Genomic DNA, 23,342 nt, shown 5'->3' with positions numbered 1-23,342 from the left:
GGAGATTGTGGCAGAGATGGAGATGCATGGTCAATGGGATCTCTTTATCCACCCCAATCTGAGACTGGCCTGTACATGGACAAAAACACAACACTTACAGACTGAACGGTACAAATGTAGCTCTTCCAGGACGATACTAACAGGCATGCCTTGTGCCTGGCATCTGGGTCTATTAGCTAGGTGGTGGCTGGTACTAATATATCTATATTAGCACTGACAGTCAAGTAGCCAGGAGTTTGCAAAGAATCTTGGCAGCACATTCTAATCTCCTTGATGCAGTGAAGCAGGCAGAACACAGGACCTGACGATAAGAAGAATACTTAAACTCAAAGACAACTTGCCAAAAGTTATCAGAATGGTAATAAAAGACAAGGTAAGGACCAGAAACCAGGTCTTAGAAGAACTCTACTTTTTCCAGCTAGACCTTGACCTCACCCATTTCATCTGTCATAGCACAGGATGGGAAGCGTGGATTGAGCATCAGAAGATGTAAATTTGACTTGCCAGGACACGAAAGATCCCGTTCTTTGCAAGAAAACTTTAGCTATTGTCCCAGGTCTCAATTTCCTCCACTGTAAAACAAGGAATCTTGGTGGGTTGGAGGTGAGGGCATTGGGGGCAGCAGTGGCTTTACAGGGATGATCACAGACTCTTCCTGTCTTCCCTCTTCTCGCTCTTACTGGATAAAGGAAAGTTGTATTAAGCTGATGACTGAACTTCAGCGGCAGCTCCGCATTCACTTTCCTCAGTTCTTCCACAGAGCAGCTGCTTAAGCACCTTGATTTCTAAAGTGTTTGTGTGTGTGTGTGTGTGTGTGTGTGTGTGTGTGTGTGCACGCATGCACCTACCCACAGGCATGCAGATTCATGTTGCATGCAAATTTATACAATGGCAGCAGGCAAAGAGAGGGAGGGAGGCAGAAAGAAGTAACACAAGGGAAGGCATTGCAGTTAGGAAAAGAGTGGGCAGGACCTCACCTGCCAGCAGGACTCCTCACTTTCTCAGATGCTAATGAGACTTGGGTTTGTTTAATCATTAAAGGGAAGGAACGAAGCCAGGAGGACATCAAAGTCCAGTCTGCCGGAAAGGACAGTAACAGATGAGCAAGGAGCTAGCAGCAATGGAGCCTGGAGATTCAGTGGATGTAGCCAGTGCTGAGGCAGCACCACACTCAGCCCTGGGCTCTGGAGTCGGCCTGCATGCCTATGACATCGTGGTGGTGGTCATCTACTTTGTCTTCGTCCTTGCTGTGGGAATCTGGGTGAGTGAGAACTACATAATGCTGAAGCCTGACAGACAGGCAGAGAAACCTCTCATCCTGAGCTGGGAGAGGGGTAGGGAGAGAAGAAAAAAAGGAGGAATACACAACAGTAGGAAGCTGATACTATGGTGCTTTAGGAATCACCCATTCCCATCCTGTCCTGTAGATGGATGACTGACGCCAGAGAGACCTGTGGCCTGCCTTAGCAATACACAGTGAGCCAGATGCAGGTCAAGCCAGGAGCTCTGACTTCAATCCATTTAGTCACTGTGAGTCTGGCTCTCCTCTCCTTTCCCTCAAGACACCCAACTCAGAGTAGACTCAACACCCAGCCTTCCTCTCCTACTAGTGTCTTGAACAAAGAGCTCAGACTCACATGCTCTCAGGCAACAGCGCCTTCCAGATTCCAATGTTCCTATAGGTCAAAGAAACCACACAGCTGCGGGCAGGTGCAAGGCTTTGAGGTCAGGAAACCCTGAGCCCAGATCTTACTCTAGCGGTTAGAGCCATGTGGCCCTGGGGACATAGAAACCTCTCAGTTTCCCCATGTGTTCGCTGCTAATATTATTGAAAGACACAATCACTCAGTGACAGGACAAGCACCTGGCACTGTGCCCAGCATGCAGGTTGCAGGTCATAGACAGCTGCTCTTATCAAGACAGGATTCTGCTGAGAGGCCAGTCCCTTCAGATTGCTGAGAGGTAGATTATCACTCAAGTCTCAGCTGGTCAGGAACACCTCAGGTCTCTCTTCTGTGAGGGGAGGAGGTGCTAGCCCTCACTTTCCAGGCTTGGTTTGAGGAAGAAGTGGGCAAACAGGAGCTCAACAGTCCCTGCAAGGCAGCCAGCATGAGAACCCTAATTCCCGTGTGTGTTGGACAAATCCTTTTCTGCTCCTATGGTTCAATTAATCACCTGTGAAATGAATTTTCACTGCTTCTGTTGCCACCGAGGTGATCAGAGGTGACACAAGAATGTTCTAGCCAAAGCTTAGCACACGTCAGGCCCTGTACATGCGTGCATCGCTCCCCAGTGACTAAACACCTTTTGCTTTCCTTCCTCTACATTGAGGATTTCTCTGTTCTCAGATCTGGTCAGACTTGTTGCTGCCCACTCAGAAGTAACTAACTTCCACTCCTGTGTCAGCTTTCTCTTGTGACGCTTTGTTAATCAACGTAAAAAAATAAAGATGTATTTAGGCCTCAGGCTTCAGAGCTCAGACCATGGTCAGCTGACTCCATTACAATGGATGAGTGAGAAGGCAAAAGGAGCCTGTAACAGACGACAGTGGTCATCTCACGGATGCTGGGAAACACACAGAGAGAGGAACATGTTGGTGGCAAGACAGATCCTCCATGGCCCATTTGTTCTAACCAGGGTTCATTTTTCATACTTTCTACTGCTTCATAATCCAAACACTTCCTAAAATCCCATGTCTGACAGTGCACTGGGGACTAAGTATTTAACACACAAGGCTTTGGAATCTTAAAAACACAAATTTCAACACACCCTTCCCCACTATCAGCCCACACCACAGACTCTTATCTTGCCTTGTCGAACCACCCCTAGCCACCCTGAACCTAACTTACGCCCTCTTCTCCACATCAATAGCACAAATGTGGAGAAAGCTCAGCTATCACTGCAGTCCTGTTAACATCTTGACCAAGAAGATTGGGCTTATGTCCCCAGAGAAAGAGCTTACACTCCTTGTGTCTCCTCACCCTTCAGAGCACACCCCAAAACAGGCCGTGAACTGGTCACCTACTGGATCCTTCCAAAATCCTCAATGGGTTCAATGGTGTGTTCTGACTCCAGGCCTTATCAACGCATGTCCCAAATAGAGTTCTTCATTCTGGCCAGTGTTCAGAATGGCTAGAACAATACCCGGTTAGGTGTGGGTGTCTGTCTGAGGAGAAGGAAGAGGCTAGCTCAGGGAACAGACAATCACTAAGCACCTGAGACAGATTCCAACCCACCCCTTGGAAGAGGTCACCAACAGATGGAAAATAAGGAGGCACTAATTACCTTCCAGAGAGTTTTCACCACATTCTGCTATTCCTGAAGACCTTGGACAGCCTTTGCCTCCTTTGTTTTTCCATGAGTCCTGAGAGCAAAACTAACAAAGAGGGCATGACTTTCCCACAGACCCATAGTTTATAAAATGGTGATGCCATAAGTATACAGACAACCTGCTCTGCCTCAGGTCCTGTCGTCTCTGTCACCAAGGTGCCTGTACCAAGGGGGCAATTAATCAAGGAGTGGAAGGTGGGGATGGTAAGAAGCTTGGAAAGTACTGACATCTTTGCATATTCTTTCTAGTCATCTGTCCGTGCAAGCCGAGGGACCATTGGTGGCTATTTCCTGGCTGGAAGATCCATGACCTGGTGGCCAGTGAGTTGACCTTCCTCCCTCCTCTCCCAGCATATAATCCCAGCTTTGGCCATCTAAAACCTTCTCTAAGCCTTTCTTGCCAGAACTACATCAACTCTCTCCTACTTTTTTGCTCCACTCTGAATTCCTTTCTTGCCCACAACCCACCCAGCAGCCTGAGCCATCTCCCCTGGGTGCCTGCTGTGCATGTCAAGATGGCTGTCTGGGATTCTTTTGCTCTATGGAGACAGAAACCAGAGGTGGCCAGGGGTTGGGGTGGGAAGCATAGTGTTGATAGCACTCAGTTCTAGAAGTTTATAAGCTGGGATTCCAAACAGAAGCTTACAGCTCTATACTAGAACTGGAGTCTCATGGCCCCAGCTTTTAGAACCAGAGAGTTATTGTTCTGGCTGCTGAGGGCCCAGGATGTTGCTCTGAGCTTGGAGCTCTAACACCCAGGGCCTAAATGAGTTTAGCTTTAGATGATGAAGCCTTCAAATCTTTAGCCCTCACTGTCTCCTTCAAACTTTTTCTGTGACCCAGATTTACAGTCCTGTACTCTCTGCTACCATCCAGATCTTCATAATAAGCTTCTTGCAGTTTCTGGCCACTATTATTACTATTACTATTATTATTATTAATTTTTCAGCCTACTCTTATGTATCTGAGCTTTGAATAATTGGGTTATTAGCTCTCAGTGGGTCTCTGGAACTTTTAGCTTCCTCCTTACTACTACAGTTGTTATGCCATGTGATCTAATATCTGCTCTTCATGCAACAACCAAACCAACATGTTCTACTTGTGATAAAGATCCCTCATAAGAAAAACAACTATTTAGGCAAAATGTTTCAACACCGAGATGCAGTAGGGAGTTTGGGGGAGTACACAAAAGAGAAGCCTCCCAAGCTAATTGAATATATATATTCATATGGCCAGAAAAAAATGGAAGCACACCTACACTTGGAATATAATTTCACCAATCCAGCCCGGTATGCCCGTATACCTCTAGCTTCTAATTCCACTAATCACGCTCCCTAAATAAGGACCAATCACAAGCCTCACACTGCACCAATCACAGACTTTCTCTGCCCCTTGGGGAGCTGCTCCCCCTTCTGTGTTATGTGAGTAGCTATAGGATGAGTAGAGTCATCTGCTATCCACTGAAGATAATATAGCCCAAAGAGCAATCTTCCCCATCTAGTGCGGGTTTTCTGAAGTGTCGGATAGGAGCACAGCCTCTCAAAGCAGCTGTCTGTGACTTTCATGGCATCACAATTGCAGTGTTTCTCTGAAGCTGGAGTGTAGTCTGCTCAGTGGATCATTGAGTCATTTGAAGCAGCTGGGATGCTATGACAACAGTCTAGCCATTCACCCAATGGGAGCAGCTAGTATGACAACTGCCTGACCGAGGCATCTGGGCTTCAGGGAAGGTTTTGTTAGCTGTCAATCAAAGGGTAGAGCAGTTTCTCCCTGCTCTCTCTGAAGTTTCACTCAGTCATGGGAAACAAACAAAAACAAAATTAAAAACAAATATCCTCAACACTTGCAGTGCTCAACCGGGTATCCAACCTGGTATTTCACACCAAGGGAGAGTTCCATCCCCCTGCTCTGTCCCCAGATATGGACCTTATGTAGGGCTCTGGATCTATTGAGATATATGTGGAGTTTCCTGCTATAGGGATGCTCAGAGTTGAGTGGGCACACAGACTTAGGAATAATATACTCAAACCTGGGGTAGAGGGAGGCACTGCACTTCCCATTGGTTGGTGAAGTTGCTGGGTCTCAGGCCATAGGTGGATAAGAAGTAGGAATCATTTTCTTGAACAAATGACACCTGCACTTAATACTGAACAACATTGACTTGAGAATCAGAGGCGAGCTCCCAGCCATCTCCAGAAATTGACCCCAAGCATTTCTCCCATTGGACCATACCCTATATTTCTACTGATCCCTGAAAATTAACTTCTCTTCTTAAAGTAGGATGAAGGGAGATGAGGTCTACCTAGAAACCTAGTCACATAAAACGCACACACACAAATTCTCACATGCTCATTCATGTGCTCACATGTTCTCTCCTTCTCCCAGTCACACCCCCACAGTCATGTACATACATTCCTACAGGCCAGCATTCACTATACTCACACACATGTGCATACATGTATGCTCCCACTCACTTTCATGCATTCATTCACATAGCCTTACACTTAAAGATTCCTGCACACCCTTCTCACTCCCTCACTCAGTTACTCTCACACTCATAATGCCAGTCATTTTTGACCCTCCATTTTGGTGATGCTCACTGTCCCTGACCACCACGGCTTACACTCTGTTCTCTAAGATGAAGAGAAAACCCTGACAGCCTTAGGGAGTCTGAAAGATTTGGCTAACTGGAACAGAAAGATCTAAGGACGGGGAACCTATGTCTGTTTAACATAATACCTAAGGATGTTTGAGTCTGGAACCCAGAAGTTCACAGGGATAGTGAGAAATGACTGGTGTTGTGGGGAGAAAGAAAACCCTCGGAAAGGTTCTCTTTAGCCAGTGCCTCAAAAATCACAGCCTCTAGCTGGCTCCTCATAGTAAGTATCCTAAGCCCAGACTGCTCCAAACTGACTCTGACCCTTGCCCCTTAACCTCACTTGTGCCTTGCAGATTGGAGCATCTCTGATGTCAAGCAATGTGGGCAGTGGCTTATTCATCGGCCTGGCTGGGACAGGGGCTGCTGGAGGCCTTGCTGTGGGCGGCTTTGAGTGGAATGTAAGGAAGCTGACCTGACGGCTCCAGGGTGTTGAGGGTCAGAACCATCTCCTGTGCCTGGCCTTAGAGAAGAAAGATATCTTAGAGGTACTTGGGAGGTTGTGTGGTAAACAGAGTACCCATTATATAGATGATGAAATTAAGGCCTTAAGGAGGAAAGAGAACTCATCTGGGGTTATCCAGAAAAGCTGGTAGGAGGACCCAGGTCTCTCTCTCGTTTCCCCCATCAGGGCTCTCCCATCCAACATGCTACCTATGGGAGGGAAGCTGCCAAACTTTCTATGACTAAAATAGCTTCACTATGTTCTCCCAGGCAACATGGCTGCTCGTGGCCCTGGGCTGGATCTTCGTACCTGTGTACATTGCAGCGGGTGTGGTCACCATGCCACAGTACCTGAAGAAACGGTTTGGAGGCCAGAGGATCCAGGTGTACATGTCAGTCCTGTCTCTCATTCTCTACATCTTCACCAAGATTTCGGTAGGTATGACTGCAGGTGGCTTCTTACCACAGACATCATGCTGAGCTCACTGATGGTGGGGAGGGATGGGAAGAAGGAAGGGGAGAGAAAGGGGTGGGGGAGGGGATACAATGAAAGGTTTGTGGATGGAATGAAGGATAAAAGAAGGAAAGATGGGTCACCCTGACTTCAGAGAATGTCTCCATCCAGAAGTGGGGAAATCACACTTGAATAGGAAATGTTTTAAGTGAATATTGATCTTTCACACAATGAACTATCAAGCTAGAGTCCACTCTATCATGTTTCCATTAACTGATACTTCATTGGACAATTCTTTATTAATCACCTAGAATGTTAGAGTATAAAAAAATCTTTACTGTTGCTTTATTGAACTAAACTTATAAGACAAACCTAGACATGTCAAGTGAATTATCCAAATCTACACAAAGGACTAGGTCTGGAATCAGAACTGGATCTTGACTCCCATGCCCTGAGATGATTAGGTCTTCCCACTACCATATTTTAGACCCTGTCATCAGTTTATGAACAATCATGGAATGCATTGAGGAATAGACTAAAGAGAACAGAATCAACCAGGTGCCAGATATAGTAATGAAATTAATTTGAGGACAGATATTGTTAGCTGAGGCTGTCCTTACCCCCAAGTCCCATAATAACCCGAGCATAGGGATCATCCAGAACCCAGGGCTGCCTCCCTTGGCAGCCCTGTGGGCCTGTGCTAATTTGTGGAGCAGTTAATAACCTGCACAGTTCCTATTCTCTCTTCCCAAATGTCCTCTTCTCTACCTCCAGCTTCTAGCCTTACTTCCTCCATCTCCCAATTTCATTTTGTATCCTGACATTCATAATAGACAGACATATCTTTCAAGGATAGCTGATTATTTATCTTTTATTTAAAACATTATTCAGTATTGTTTCACTCTAAATTCTACCATGCCTCCATGTCTGCAAGGTCAAGCCCACATTCCATCATGTGGCACTTTACTTATTTATTTATTAAAGATTTCTGTCTCTTCCCCGCCACCGCCTCCCATTTCCCTCCCCCTCCCCCAGCCAAGTCCCCCTCCCTTGTCAGCCCAAAGAGCAATCAGGGTTCCCTGCCCTGTGGGAAGTCCAAGGACCACCCACCTCCATCCACGTCTAGTAAGGTGAGCATCCAAACTGCCTAGGTTCCCACAAAGCCAGTACGTGCAGTAGGATCAAAAACCCATTGCCATTGTTCTTGAGTTCTCAGTAGTCCTCATTGTCCTCATGTTCAGCGAGTCTGGTTTTATCCCAGGCACTTTAATTCCAAGACCAAACCCACCAGCATGGCTCTCCAGCCTTGTCTGCATTGTTTGATGAAGGCTGAGGACACCAGATAAGGTGGGTGACATACCCACAACAACCATCCTGAAAGTATTGGATAGCATGGAATTCTGGGTCCTTGCTTTCTGCAGACTGATATCTTCTCTGGAGCCATCTTCATCCAGATGTCCTTAGGCTGGAACCTCTATCTCTCCACGGTGATCTTGCTACTGGTGACAGCTGTCTACACCATCGCAGGTAGGAAGGGGAAGAGGCCATGTTGATATGTGGAGACCGTGAGATGAGGAGGAAAGTGTTCACTAGCAAAGATATTGAAAGATAGAAAGATAAAGGTAGAAAAAGATAGGCAGAGACCGATGATCCAGAGAAAGACAGTAAGTTATGGAGAGACAGAGACAAACTAATGAAGACAGAGATATACTATGAGAGAACACACAGAGGGAGACGGAAACACAGCAAAAGAGAAAAGGGAGTGGAAAAGCAGTGATAGAAAATATACTTGGCAAAGGCATGTAATGAGAGGGACATGTAGTCCTGTTGAGGTCTGGCTGTGTGGGACAAGGTGGAAAATCAATGAACAGCTTTCTGGGCCATAGTCACCATAACAAAACCAAGAACTCATTCTACTCTGTTTCCTTCAATTCATAGAAATTGGTACCCTGAGATAACAGTCCAGGACAGAACTACTTATGGCTAAGTTGTCTTTGAATGATATGAGACATCTAGGTGGACTTTGGGAGGGAAAGAAGAGAGCTTGGGGATATTAATGGCAAGAACAACAGCTGTTGATGGTATGGTGACCAGGCCTTGCCATGGATAGAAAGAATTACATCAGAACACACTGGTCTGTAACCAGCCAGCATAGTCCCTGGGTGGGATATAGAGAGAAGAGATGGAGAAGGGTCTGTCACCAGGGTTCCCTGCTAAGAGAGCTCTGTGTCTTCTCTGATCTCCCCCAGTATAGCCAAGGACAGGGCAGGTACCCAGAGAGAAATTTCCCATTGATGCTGACTAATGTATCCTCTCCTTGGGTACCCAGGAGGACTCACTGCTGTGATCTACACTGATGCTCTACAAACTGTGATCATGGTAGGGGGCGCTCTAGTCCTCATGTTCCTGGGTAAGAAAGAGGTCTAAATGTACCCTATCCTTGATCCCTAGATCTTTCTATAGCATAAGACCAAACCCCTTCTCTAGGCCAGACCTCCTAAAGTCAGCATTCTCTCTATTCCAACCTAAGAACCTTGATCCCAAGACCCAGCATCCTTACCCATTCCCAGTTCTCAAGTCAGTTCAAACCCAGAGGCTCACCTGAGGCTATCGGTGAGAACTCAGGGTCCATTACTCACACCATCTCTCTTCCCACAGGCTTTAAGGAGGTGGGCTGGTACCCAGGCCTACAGCAACTATATAAGCAGGCCATTCCCAATGTCACAGTTCCTAACACCACCTGTCACCTCCCACGGTCCGATGCCTTTCACATGCTCCGTGACCCTGTGAATGGGGACATTCCTTGGCCAGGTCTCATTTTTGGGCTCACAGTCCTGGCCACTTGGTGTTGGTGCACAGATCAGGTAATGTTCCCCACCCTGGCCTGGCCCAGCAGGAGCTTCCTGAAAACAAACAAACAAACAAGCAGGCAGTTGGGTACAAAGGGGTTGGACATCATCCTGGGACTGAGTGGAGACAAATGGTGACCAGTGCTGGGCTCTCCTGCACTGAACTAAGTCCTTCTCTGACCAGTGATGTATCCCCACTGCTATTTACGCATATCTCACATTGTTTCAGGTGATTGTACAGAGGTCTCTCTCCGCCAAGAGTCTTTCCCACGCCAAGGGGGGCTCAGTACTGGGCGGCTACCTAAAGATCTTTCCGATGTTCTTCATTGTCATGCCTGGCATGATCAGCCGGGCTCTGTACCCAGGTAAGAGCTAGTGCGGCTCTCTGAGAACTGTGGGGTTTGCAGGGCATTTTCAGAGAAGACTTTTTTTGGGACAGGTGTACCAGAGGATTTCTCAATTAAGGGAACACAGGAAACATTTCAGACTTTGTACTGGAGTAGAAGAAATCTGCATTTGGAGGCCACTTTAAATTTTTCCCCTTTATATGGAGAAGAAATAAGACATTATTGGATACTCCCAAGAACATTTGTTTTTATCAAAGAACTCAAACCATCTCTGAAGTGTAGTTCATGCTCAACATATCTATAGGTGATCAGACCCCTTGTCATTTCACCCTATAGACTAAGTTGGAGTCTCCAGAACATATTCCCATAGTATCATAAAGTAAATAGGGGCCCAACCTAAGGAGGTACAGCATCATACAGCTCTCTTCTTTTGCAGATGAAGTTGCCTGCGTAGACCCTGACATCTGTCAAAGAGTGTGTGGCGCCAGAGTGGGATGCTCTAACATTGCTTACCCAAAGCTGGTCATGGCACTCATGCCTGTGGGTGAGTCTTAGCTCCCACCCCTTTCCACCACCCAGTTCCTCCTTCAAGGATCACAACCTAGGATGGACCGCACTACAAATAGATGAAAAGAGGGAAGAGAAAGACCCACCTCTGGCCCCATGCCAGAACACACACACACACACACACACACACACACACACACACACACACTTCCTCAAGCTTTCCTAAGGCACCTGCTATGTGTTCCAGGTATTGGAGACACATTTCTAAAAGATAGTTCTCTGATCCCTGTTCTCTTTGGTCTCCAGGGACTATACCTGGGCTCCTAGAGAGTATAGGATATGGTGACCAGGAGAGCTCCAAGGAAGCATTGACCAATCTTGGAGCCTGTTAGAAAAATTTTCCAAAGAAAAGAAGTACTGCTGAGTCACAAGATACAACTTGTCAAAAACCAAGAGCATGGGGAACACCATTCTAGGAAGATAGTGAGTGTGCAAATGACCAGGGTGGGAAGACCGTGCAATGCACCATCAGCAGAAAGGATGAGTGAAGACTGTTTTCCAAGGGAATGTCATGGCCAAATACCACGCAGGATAGCCTTTTCTCTGAGAGCAAAGGAACTCACTGAAGAGAGGAGGGAGCTTTGGTTCAAGCATGAATGATGAAGTTTGTGCTTTCAACAGACCACTGTGCTTGAAGAATTCAGTATGGAGAGAGAATGGGAGGGGAAAGTCAAGGAAACATAAATGAATCGAGGAACTGGAAGGCAAGTGGTTATTGCTTGTCTTTAGTGATTACAGCCAGTCAGAGAAATAGTAGAGAGAGTGAAGGTCCAGCTAGAGCCAAGCAGTTAAGAAACAGGACAGGGAGAGTTAAGAGAAGGGTTTAGGATAATGATGACATCAGGTGAGGAGATCAGAAAGGTATTATTATCCAGAGGGAAACAAATGATTCAGACCTTCTGGGAGTCATCGCCCCAGTACTGAAAAGTCATTTCCAGAAGCTCGGCCATCAGTGGTAGAAACTTCAAATATCAGTGTACACTTTAATATGTCCAGTGTCCAGGTGAAAAAAAAATGGGTCCAAGTAGAGAAAACTCCTTGTCCTAAGATCATTTAGCTAGTTACTCACAAAACCAGGAAACAGTCCATGTTTCTGTCTCTGAGGCTGAGACTTCGGGTAATGACCGTAATGTGGTATGAAATGCTGTTTTTAAAAGAATAGACAATGCATTGTAAAAATTAAAATATGTTACCAGCACCCTTTTAACCCTAGTCCCAGGGATCCACCACCATCCATGGCCATGGAACCAAAACAGAAAGCCTCTTAACGTCTTGATTCATGCACATCTTGTAGTATACAGAGGGCAACCAAGGCCAAAAAGCTGAGACAGAGGCTGGCTAGAACCTGGACTCAGCACTGTGGGTGTCCGGATTCTGTCCTAGATGGGACCATCACTAGCACCCACCTCATCCCATCTCCACCCCCAAATTCTTGTCTTTGTGTGGTTCTGCTGCAACCTCCAACATCCTGGCAGAGCCCTTAAATGGACAGTTTTCCACTCGGCCTTGTCTCTCCCCAGGTCTGCGAGGCCTGATGATTGCTGTGATCATGGCTGCCCTGATGAGCTCACTCACCTCCATCTTCAACAGCAGCAGCACCCTGTTTGCCATAGATGTGTGGCAGCGCTTCCGCAGGCGGGCAACTGAGCAAGAGCTGATGGTGGTAGGCAGGTGTGCTGACTATGCTTCCAGAGTGCCCTCTCGCTGGAGAACTCTCTCTCCCCTTTCCCATCCCTGCTTTTTGGGAAGATCAGCTAGGTCTAGACCCCAAGCTTGCAGTCAGACAGTGGGTTCCGTGTGACTCTGCATTAAGTCTCTCCCCAGAACTATGCCACCTCTCCCGCTTCAGAATAGCAGGGGATGGGAAGAAATCTATCCTTGCCTATTTAACTAACAAGTTCACTGTGAGATAATAATGCATATAAGCCCTAACTGATCACATGGATTTCGGGGAACACCGCACCCCCTGAAGTCTTTTGGGCCATCTCTGGCTGTTATTCCAGGACAATATGAATACTACTAACCCACCAGATATACCTAAAACATGCATCATTTGCCACACTGTTGAACTGGGGGCACACAGATCCACGATACATAATTCAGCTCTCAGGGCATCCCCAGCTTACAACAAAGAGGGAACTTCAAGAGACAGTGAAGTGTAATCTTGAGGGAGATGTCCATAGAGTAGTTGTCTCCAAACAGTTGACTTACAAGCTTTGAACACCAAGAAATGAAGGTTGAACTTCACCTTGCATGTAGTAGTTTATATTTTTAAAAGCATAACTTAGTGGTAAATTTTCTTAGTCTCCACAAACTAAGAGTTCACATGAGGTAAAGGGTTGAAATCTCTGCATCACAACTCAAGTCTCCCAGGCCCTGGCTTCGAAGCTGAATAGCACATTCCAGCCTCTTTTGTGGTTAAAGATGTGGGACTAGACATCTCATTTTTCCCACTCACTGTCTATTCCTGGGCGTTTTTTTTTTTTCCTGCCCTATGCCCTGCTCATCGGCACACACCCAGTGACCCAGCATCTAAAAGTAGGACAGGAAAGGGAATGAACATCAAAGAGGACGAGTGGGACCTGTCTAACAGGACCCAAGAAAAGGGAGGTGGGAGTAAAACGAGAGGAAAGGATTTAGGAGTATTCCTTTCTGCTCACCAACAGGGCTATAGTTCTCCATCAGTGTGATTTGGGCTCCATCTCCTGGTCATATGCATTATTGCATTCAGCCCATCCAAGAAAAGTGCGGTGTGGTTTTTGTTGTTGTTGTCATTTTTGTTTTGTTTGTATTTATAAAATCAGGCACCAAAAGTGCTAGGCCTGAGTGGGAATCGGTTGAGAGGGGGTAAAGAGAACAAGCAGAGACCCGGGGCCAATGTAAGACTGGAAGCCTCCTGGAGAAGTAAATCGCTCTAGACGGCTGAGTGCAAAAAGGAAGAAAGACATCCTCAGCAGGGACTTTCCAGTGCATACCTGGGGGTGGGGGAGCATGGGTTATCACTCATCAGTGGGTATACAGAACAACTTTGAACTTAACCAATGGATGAGTACTAAGGTTTCTTGAATGCTGAAGTCCCATTTCCTGGGATTTTAACTGTGTAATTTCTACCATTTAGTACTTGAGATTCTAACCCTCAGACCTTCTCTGGCCCAGGGACCACTCACTTTCGCTTCCTTCCTGATCCCATGCACACTTCATCCTGCCCATGCTTCTGTGCGTGGTACTCGCAGGGCCCTGTGCTCTTCCCACAGGTTGTTCATAGTCTTCCTGGTAGTCATCAGCATCCTCTGGATCCCCATCATCCAGAGCTCCAACAGTGGGCAGCTCTTTGACTACATCCAGTCTATCACCAGCTACCTAGCCCCACCCATCACAGCCCTCTTCCTGCTGGCCATTTTCAGCAAGAGGATCACTGAGCCTGTGAGTGCAACTAACCCGGGGTCTGGGATAAACTCATCTAAGAGTTTGAGCAAAGTCACTGCCTTCTTTAAGTTTCTAACTCTTACCATCAGGTCAAGATTCTCTCATTTGCACAGGAAACACTTACCAACCCATATATGACATCTCCGAGGATGTAACAGTTTACATGGTTCACATAAGTCTGCCATTCTGAGCAGTCAGGGAAGAAATGTGATTAAATAAACATGACAAGGGACAATGGCTTCTGGGAAAGTAAAGCGCCAGGGGAGAGACTTCTATGAGAGGGACAGACTTCCTGGAAGAAGTGGCATGTGAGACAACTCCTGAAGGGTCAGCGATAGAGGAAGAGAATGCTGGACATGAGAGACAGAGACGTGAGAAAGTGCAGGACAGCCTGAGGCTCTTTGGTCTCTGCTCCACCTGTAGGCCTGTATCTCTCTGCACATAAGCAAAGCGAGGACAACAATGTTGATGTACTGTGAACTCATGGGGAGATGTCTACATAGTCGTCCTACCCTGAATCCTGATATAGGTATGGGAGGGGGGGAGATGTGCCAGGGTGGGAAGTTTGAATACTGAGCACTTGTGACTCAGTACTAACCAATCTCCCTGTTCACTGCACATAAGGAAGCTCCGAGCCAGCGTTCTCACATTGATGGGCTCAAGCCATTCTCGTGGAGCCAGGATCTCAATTCTAGTGCCGCTCTGAAACTCATGTTCCTCTCAGCACAGCACTCTGCCTGCCTTTTAAGTCAATTCAGGGAGTGTCAACGGGGAACTTGGCAGCTGAAATTTCCCCTGAAATAAGCCAGTAGTGGGAGATATTAGGGAAGAGTGTCCCTCAACTTCCTAGGTTGGACCTACCTCACCCCAGTCTCTCCCTGCTGTGTCTCCACTCTCTCCTTAGGGTGCCTTCTGGGGCCTCATGTTTGGCCTAGCAGTGGGAATCGTGCGCATGGCTCTGGAGTTCTCATACCCTGCCCCAGCCTGTGGGGAGGCAGACAGGAGGCCGGCTGTTCTGAAGGACTTCCACTACCTGTACTTTGCCCTCCTCCTCTGTGGACTTACTGCCCTCATCATTGTCATAATCAGCTTCTACACAGAGCCCATCCCTGCTGAAAAGGCAAGTGGTGTGTTCAGGCTGAGGCTTCTGGGAACAATTCATCTGTCCTGAATGCCCAGAAACCTCCCCCTCCCCGCACCCCCACTGGGTTTTATCTTATAGATATGGTCTCAGATACTGCCAAGCAGGTATTTTTTGGAGGACAGTCTCACTGGGGTATGAATTTCCAGGTGAGGAGTAACCCATTCAGTTCAAAGTTACGCATCGTCTACCTACTAGGTGTCAGGCATGGAGCTGGGTTTACAAAGATAAATGGTCCCTACCAACAACTGTACCTGGAAAGCAGATGCCAACACAAGCTAATAACTACGTAGAGAGAAAGCATAGAAGGACTTAGCTTAAGGAGAGAGGGTAAGCCCAGGGCTCTAGGGGTGGGTACATTGGCAATGTTGCTCTGAGATGGCTTAGAAGAAATAGTATTTTTTTTTTATGGTAAGAAAGAAGGATATGATGAGAAAGGAGCCAGAGAACCGACTGCCCCCACCCAGCCTCTGAATACTGATGCCCAGTTTGTTGAAGGCTTCCTCCTCAGCCTGTTTTGCTTACTAAAGCCACCGTAATCACTTAGCACTGACTCGATGGCATAAGCATTAAGGCTATGTCACATAACTTTCTGGAGCCTGGAAGCCTGGGATCAAGGACCCGCAGGTTGTTTTTATCTGAGGGTTCTCCTAAAGCTTAGGGATAGCCATCTTCTTCCTGAGTCTGTTCTCTGTGTCCATCTGGGACCCAATCTCCATGGTGATACCATCTTCTCCCCGAGTCTGTCCTCTGTCTGAGACCCGATCTCCGTAGTGCCTGCCCCCTCATCCCATCTTGCCTTAATTATTTTCTCATAACCCTATCTCTGTATGTAGCTATAATACGAAATATGAGCACAAAGACTTCAATATAGAAATTCCCGATAGGACACAATGTGACCCCTGACAGAGCCTGGTAGAAACTAGACCCTAAACATTGAATGGCAGCCACTGTGTGTATTCTCGCCTGTGTGGTGCCTGTGAGCTAGTAAAATGGCCTTATGACTCCCGCAGACGAGAGGGTCTCGCACAGATGAGCAAGTGAGGCTAGCTCTTCTTGTGTCCAGACATGACCTCCTGCTTCTGGGGTCTCTGCACACCTTTTCTCTCCTCCTCTTTCACAAAAACCCAAACCCGCTCATGCCTGGTATCTTCTCTCCCTTGGAGGGGTCCTATTACCCATGTCCTCAGCTGAACCAGGAACCAGGAGCCATGGCGGTCTCTCCTCTTCTTCACCTGATCGTTCCATAAGTCACCATGTCCTATACATTTTACTCTCCTAATGTCTCACGAGGCTGCTGCTTCCTGGGATGGAGAGATAGATGGGTGGCTGATTGTTAATATGTGTATGGCCTAGGTCTGGCTCCAAGCACTGTGAAAGGAATAAATGCATAGATAAATGCATGGACCTCGCCCTCCTGTTTTCTCAAGCACTTAATATTTCTTTCAATTATTTCTTGTTCCACTTTTCAACAGTTTCTGGGCTGGACTACTTCAGTTCACTCCAAGGGAGCTTTGAAAATCCTAGCTTACAGGATTTTCTAAGGTCTGCAGTAGCCCTCGCTGCCTTTCAGGTTTTGATTTCGCCAGCTATCAACCCCTCCCCTGGACCTTTGAAGTCTTTCCTTGGTGTTCAGGCACCTGCTTCCTGTCTATTTCATTTCTTTCGGGTTGAGTTTCAAGTTGCTCGGGAATTCCCGATTGAGATCTCAATTCCAGCACCCAGCCTAGGGCTGACAGAAAGACTCCCTACTTGAAGAAAGAGGAAACCAAGGTGCCCTCCTCACAACCTTACTTTGCTCCTCACCCTGTTTTGTATTGTTCTGAAGGCTTCCCATGAATGAGACTTCCTTTCCCACAGCAGAACGGCCTTCTGACTCCAAATGTCATCTCCTCTTTCACTAGCTTGCTCGCCTGACCTGGTGGACAAGGAACTGTCCCTTACCTGAGCTGGAGAAGGAAGCGTCTGTGAGTGGGAATGAGACAGAGTGGGAAAACACTCCAGGACTGGCAGAGAGGCCAGATGTGGAGGGCCCAGCAGGAGACGGGGAAGAAGCAAACAGTACCCAGGCGTCTGACCAATCAAGAGGTAAGTGAGGTGCATGTTGGGGCACATGTCACAAAGGAACAATGGGGACAAATATAACTCTGAGGATTCCCCCAGGATGAATTTTGGGGTCACTGAGGATGTAGGACTCTGAAAGAACACGATCAAAAACATCCTTTCACTTCCCTAGGCGACTACTAAACCCGTTAAGACAGAGGAGAAAGGTTGTCTTGGTAACTCATGCGGTGTTTAGATTTAGAGTCTATCCATGGAGGGGTGTTCTTCCTAATACTAAACACAGCATTTGACAGGGGTGCCTACCTGTCAATCTAGCCAATGACGCAGCCTGAAAGATCGAACACGCGGAAAACCAAACAACATTATGCCTCTTGAGTTCCCTCCACATGGAAGGGAGCCTCAGGCATCACAAAGAAGCAGGCAGCTTTGTCCCTGTATCCATTTATGTACTTATTCCCCTCTTGTCTCTATGATACTGTCTGTAGTCACACAGAAGCCTGACTGTCCCTCGTGGGAAGAGTGTAAAGCATGTCCACAGCCTGTGTTGTTATCATAGGAAGACCTGAGAAAAATGGCCACCTCTCTGCCAAACTCTTGGAGCAGCTGCTGGCTTCCCAGAGGTTGTTAACTGTATTGGGATAGTACAATAATTAAATGGAAGCCATAATGTGCCAGTGGGAAATATAATGAGGTCATAACCTTCCTATAGTGAGATTAAGTAACAATATTAAGACACCCAATGATAGAATGGCAAAATTATAGAGATTTTTTTCTGTTATAATAGTCCCAAAGAAAAATTTAAAATCCCAAAAGTCACATCAGTTGCACGTTAAAGTCAAAAATCAATCATCTTACCCTTATGAAGTAGAAATTTAATAAAATTTAAGCGCTGTATTGACTTCCAGCCTTAGTTAGAGAGATTCTCTGAAGCAGCTCTACATAGATTTGGGCGAACTTCCATCGGACTTTAGAAAGCCCGAGTGCTGTGCCTGCTCGCAGAGCCCGCTTCTATAAACTGCAGCAGGTTAAATGGAGACCCTGTTAGCAAAGCATCCCTTGCTGGACCCGCACGGTTGCCAACGCTCTGCATGCACTGGGTCTCAGGCTTGAAGGAACTCCCGCTTTCTGAGGCCTTTCCCCTTCCTGTGGGGTCCTCATGCCAGACAAATGGCCACCTGCCAGTAGCTAATGACACCTTGAGCTCCAGAGCCATCAAGGTCGAAGGCTCAATACTCCTTGCCCAGACGGTGGTAGTCAGAGGTCCGTGGAGCAATCTGTAGAGGAGAGATGCCCTCTTACAGACACCACAGTCAAAACCAGAGATACTCATTTCATAAGCATCCCAGGCCAAAGCCACTCTCCCTGGCCTTACTAGTCACCCCACTGAGGTTCAGTGTATTTTGATTGACAAACTGTAGCTTTATTTTTTATATATGTTTTATAGCCTTGCACCTGATTTTGGGTGGGTCTCAAAGGCTCCATCACTGCAAAGACTGAGTCTGCCCCTAAAACGTTTATGAGCTGAAAAGACCGTCCTTCAAGCAGTAGTATAAGTGAGGCAGCTGTTAAGGTGGAGAGGAAAGGGGAAAAGGAGAGATTGCCCATGATTGGACCCCTGTTTCAAAGACAGACAGACCCCTTGCTGGTCCCTGTGTCCAGGGCAAAGTGGTTCCTGTTGATACAAAGGAATGCCTGCTCCCTCTGAACAGCTACGCCTAAGGAAGGAAAATGGCCCCCTGAGTCAGCCATAAACTCCGGTAGAAATAAAGCCCCCTCCTCTCAAGCCCAACCCCGTGACAAAACACCCCTGTGGAGGAATGAGAGACCAGACCAGGGAAGGCAGCTGCTCGTGCAGTGGATCCTTCTTGCTGAAACAAAGAAACCTCCAGACAGGGGAGAAGCAGCCCCTTCAAGCTTAGCTTTTGTGAGCTGTGTGATCCCAAGCTCTGCACCTCACTTGACAGGCCCGGCCAGGTTGAGGGCAGAGCTGGCCCTGCTGCCAGGTTCCTGACCTCTAGTCCAATGTCAGGCCCCATAGCTGGGGAAACGAGTCCATCTGGTTTAGAGACTCCTCATTTCTGGGTAAAATGGGTTCTTTATCTGTCCCCACTCTGCACTGGTGCTCTGAATAAGAACACATGACGGTAGTTCAAACACACTGTGTCCTGTAACGAATGCTTCTGAGCAGTGACTATTTGGTTGCTGTCACAAAGTTCTCATCCAGGAGACCCAATTTAGAGCAATCTGGAGCCTTACAAAATGTCCTCCCCGCATGTTCCCCACTCCTTCCATGTCTTAGCATCCCCTACTCTTTCATCCCTTGTCCAACCTCCCCTTTCTCCATCCTTTCTTCCTTCCCGGTCCTGACCTTCTCTCATTATGGCCTGTCACCCAGCCCTACATAGGTCCTTGGGGAAATGGCTATGGAACTGGTTTTGTGGACTCTCTGGGGCTCCACAGCAAGCCCTGAGCTCAGCGGAGAAGGCTGCATTGGAGCAGAAGCTGACCAGCATCGAGGAGGAGCCGCTCTGGAGAAGTGTCTGCAACCTCAACGCCATCATCCTGCTGGCCATCAACATCTTTCTCTGGGGCTATTTTGCGTGACTCCGTAGACCAGGAATTATTTGAAGTGATTAAAAACTTCTGAACCCTGGTGAAGCCCAGAGACCAGTGGCAGGCTCTCCTCCCATCTCGCTGTGCTGACTGGAGACCACAGAGGCAGCGAGTAAATGCTTTTGAAGAACATCCATCCAGAACCCTTGACACATGGAGACATGGAGAACTAGAGAGGTCACTAGGACTGCCCAGGGTCACAGAGCAGGACTCACCCTGGGTCTCCAGCTCTAGTTCTCTTCCTGCTACACTGCCCTACCTCAAAAACATCATTTCCTCAGTTTACTCAAGAATCTTCATTGATATATCTTCAGGTTAGACACATAGGAAGAAAATGAGTATAAGATTCTATTAAAATATTCAAATACACTGTTTCCCCACTTTCCTTATCCCCTTCCCCTTTCTGTTTCCTCTCTCCTTCTCCCTTGCCCTCCTCAGCTCCCAGTAATGTGTAGCATGACCCCAGTGAGGAGGGCCTTATCATGCCATTGGTTCCCCAGTTGTGGCTGCCAGTTCCACGAGAGTGAAGGGCAGACGTAAGAGACAGGTGGCCAGGGCACGGTGCTCCTAGATGAGGATTCTGCTTGGCACAGTTCTAATTCTCCTACCTTCACACCCACTCCTGCAGTCTCCAGAGCTTAGAAGCTTAGAACCTAGATGGAGAGACAAAATATGTCAAAAGCAACAAGAATCAAACAGCCCTAGGGAGTGGAAAGGACAGCCTGAGGGTGAGCTGATGGGGAACCTTGTTAGCCAAACATCTTTAGAGGTGAGTTTTAGATAAGGCCTGGCTTCCCTGGGACCCAGTGTAAAAGGTGTGCACCTCCGTGTGGGCTTGCTCTGCGCCTTTCCCTGCTGGACATTGCTGTGCTTGGATTTCTCGTTTCCTGATTTGTAAGTTTTCCCCTTATAATAAAAAAAAATATAATTGTTTTATCCTTAGCTAGCCTGGTTATTTCTACAGTGGGCACTCCACAGTCTTTATTCCTTTGCCTTCATCTGCCAAAACTCCTTTTCGGCAATATACCAGAGACTATGACCTTGAGCAACTTTCCAGGAAACTTTATGGATGCCTCAACCTGGGTCAAGGTCCCACTCAACCCCACAGTGCAGAGACTGTGTCGCTGTGGCCCTTATCACTGTCCTATAGACAGTCTCCTCTCTAGATAGCTCATGCCTAGGAGCAGCGATCAACGGTTATGTCCAACCTGACTTTGGACTTATAAAGGAAGCCAATAAAAGCTTGTTGGGTTCATAGGTTCTTCCAGGTCCTGGACTTTGCTCTGTGAACAGTGAGACAGAGACTTGGGGACTTGGAAGTCTTCTTGCCTAGGAAGAGACTCCTTGAGCTATCAGAAACAGCTGAGTCTCAGGCATCTGGGTTGAACGGCACAGATGCTGCTGAGAATAGCCTTCTCCCTCTCCTCTGGTCCTTCTCAATGCCACCTTTGATCACCATGCCAATGATCTATCACTCCAAATGGAGACAAATAAAACTCCATTTTATTGGCCTGTAGACACATCTCTGAATCTCTCCTCTTTCTGCTGCCTCCAAACATTTTTTTTTCAGAGATGTTCTGACACCACTGTGCCTTTGTCTCAGAGGACAGCATGCTCTGTCTTTCTTCATGGACCCTGACTGAGAATTCTGGCTTCATTTTGACTTCTCTCAAACCATTCACACAAGTCATTTGTGGGTAGCAGATTCTAAGGAAAAGCTGGGAGGAAATGAGTTTCAACAGGAACATAGTGTAAAACTGAATTCCGACTGACCTGCCTTCTGTTTGGAAAGAGGTCTTAGGTAGATCAGGCTGGCCGCAAACTTACTAGGCAGCAAAAGATGACCTTTTGTGTGTATGCAAGCATATGTATGGAAATGGAAGCTTCTTTCCCATCCGCCAGTTCCCAAATAAACACTCAGAGGCTTAATATTAATTATAATTGTTTGGCCAATGGCTCAGGCTTATTACTGGCTACATCTCACAATTAGATGAACCCATTTTTATTAATCTATGTCTTGCCCCCTGGCTGTAGCTTACCAGTAATATCCTGGTATATTACTCCTTTGAAGGTACATGGCGTCTCTACCTCCCTTCTCTCTGTATCTATGTTTGGATTTCCCATGTAGTTATATTCTGCCCCACCATAGACCAAAACAGCATATTAATCAACCAATAAAAACAGCACATACTTGCAGCATACAGGAGGACATTCCACATCATATGTAATGTGTTCTTGTTCATGTATGTATGTGTAAACACATGCATGTGGACACCAGAGGTGGGTATTTATATTTTAGCCATGGTCTCTTAATGAACCTGGAGGCATGTGCTACATGCTGCAGCCGCAAACTTGCCACGCTTACGTGCTCTGTGCTGGTCTCCTCACTCCCAGCTAGAGATCGGAACTGAAGTGATCAGTGGCAGGTGTGACGGGCAGGGTGGCCTGGAACCTCAGAGTGACACTGCTGTAGAGGTGGCACAGCCTGCTGCTGAAGTAATTGGTGAGGATGGGGCAAAATAGAAGAATGAGAACTGGAACTGGACTTTGGAGGGAGGAGTGGAATCTTCGAGAAGTTGTACAAAGTGAAAGGTCAGCATGTGCAAAGTTCAAGCGTATATACTAGGCTCCCATAAAATAGGGGTCGCAGCCACTCATTCGTGAATACGGACTCAGTTTTTCCTTAGAGTCAGGCTTCCTTTTGGTATCTGTCTGGTAAAGCAGAGCGGGGGATTGACTGATGAAGAACAGGAGAGAATGGGTATCTGGCAAGTGGAGCGGAGGCTGACAGTGCTTCTCTGGGTGTTCGCGAGTTATGTTTACTATGGCTTCCTTTTCAGAGCTGCTGCAACTTTCCTGTGACCATTTTCTGGTAGTAGAAAGGTTCTGAGTGACTACCGATGCTGAGAGTTAGCTAATCTACCTGGTTCAGACCCGTTCCCATAGTGAAGAGGACACCAGTATCCAGCACAGCTGAGAGTTAGCTAACACACCTGGTGCAGCCCTGACTCCAAGGTGAACAGGACACTGCTATACTCAAGCGACACAGTTTAGCCACTGATTTGTTCTAAATCATCTTGCAAAGGTTCTCAGGTGGTTGGGTCCTGAACACAGCATCCGCATGCCCATCCACATAACTGCAAATGTCCCTCTCCCTTCCTGTCTCATCTTTCTACTTCCTCAGATACCTTCCCAAGAAACTCCTAGAACCTAATCTAGGAGCATACTGGAAAACCAAATCAAGTGTCTTTTAGGAAGAAATCAATCTTTTCCAGGTTTTTGTCCCTGTACACACGTGCGTGCACACACATACACACACAGAAGAAGTAAAGCTCGTCCACTATCAAGTCTCCGCTCCACTTCTAGCCACATGGAGGGTGCTGGGGAGAAGGTGCCAGACAAAAGAAAGAGAACAATAACAACAACAAAATACCTTTGAGGTGGCCTCTGG

At 47.1% G+C, this 23,342-nt stretch overlaps 1 protein-coding gene across 1 annotated transcript; it reads left to right on the top strand.

Moving 5' to 3' along the window:
* Window positions 1–1,099: 1,099 nt before the first annotated feature.
* Slc5a9 (solute carrier family 5 member 9) lies at window positions 1,100–19,882 on the top strand. Its single transcript, XM_075945122.1, has 14 exons — window positions 1,100–1,261; window positions 3,580–3,651; window positions 6,283–6,387; window positions 6,701–6,865; window positions 8,306–8,411; window positions 9,214–9,294; window positions 9,543–9,748; window positions 9,963–10,098; window positions 10,517–10,624; window positions 12,168–12,318; window positions 13,902–14,070; window positions 14,978–15,193; window positions 17,119–17,302; window positions 19,674–19,882. The coding sequence occupies exons 1-14, from the start codon at window positions 1,100–1,102 to the stop codon at window positions 19,880–19,882; spliced, it is 2,070 nt and encodes a 689-aa protein (XP_075801237.1).
* The last annotated feature ends 3,460 nt before the right edge of the window (window positions 19,883–23,342 follow it).

Source organism: Microtus pennsylvanicus, chromosome 13 (genome assembly GCF_037038515.1).
Source record: "Microtus pennsylvanicus isolate mMicPen1 chromosome 13, mMicPen1.hap1, whole genome shotgun sequence".
In the NCBI taxonomy this organism is placed as follows: Eukaryota; Metazoa; Chordata; class Mammalia; order Rodentia; family Cricetidae; genus Microtus; species Microtus pennsylvanicus.
This window is presented reverse-complemented; position numbering and strand designations above follow the sequence as displayed.

Excerpts from the sequence above, each read along its gene's own strand:
- Slc5a9 (XM_075945122.1), top strand. The coding sequence starts at position 1,100 with ATGAGCAAGGAGCTAGCAGCAATGGAGCCTGGAGATTCAGTGGATGTA. Across the intron at positions 6,388-6,700 it reads TGGGCGGCTTTGAGTGGAAT|GCAACATGGCTGCTCGTGGC; the intron begins GTAAGGAAGCTG and ends ATGTTCTCCCAG. Across the intron at positions 14,071-14,977 it reads GCAAGAGGATCACTGAGCCT|GGTGCCTTCTGGGGCCTCAT; the intron begins GTGAGTGCAACT and ends CTCTCTCCTTAG.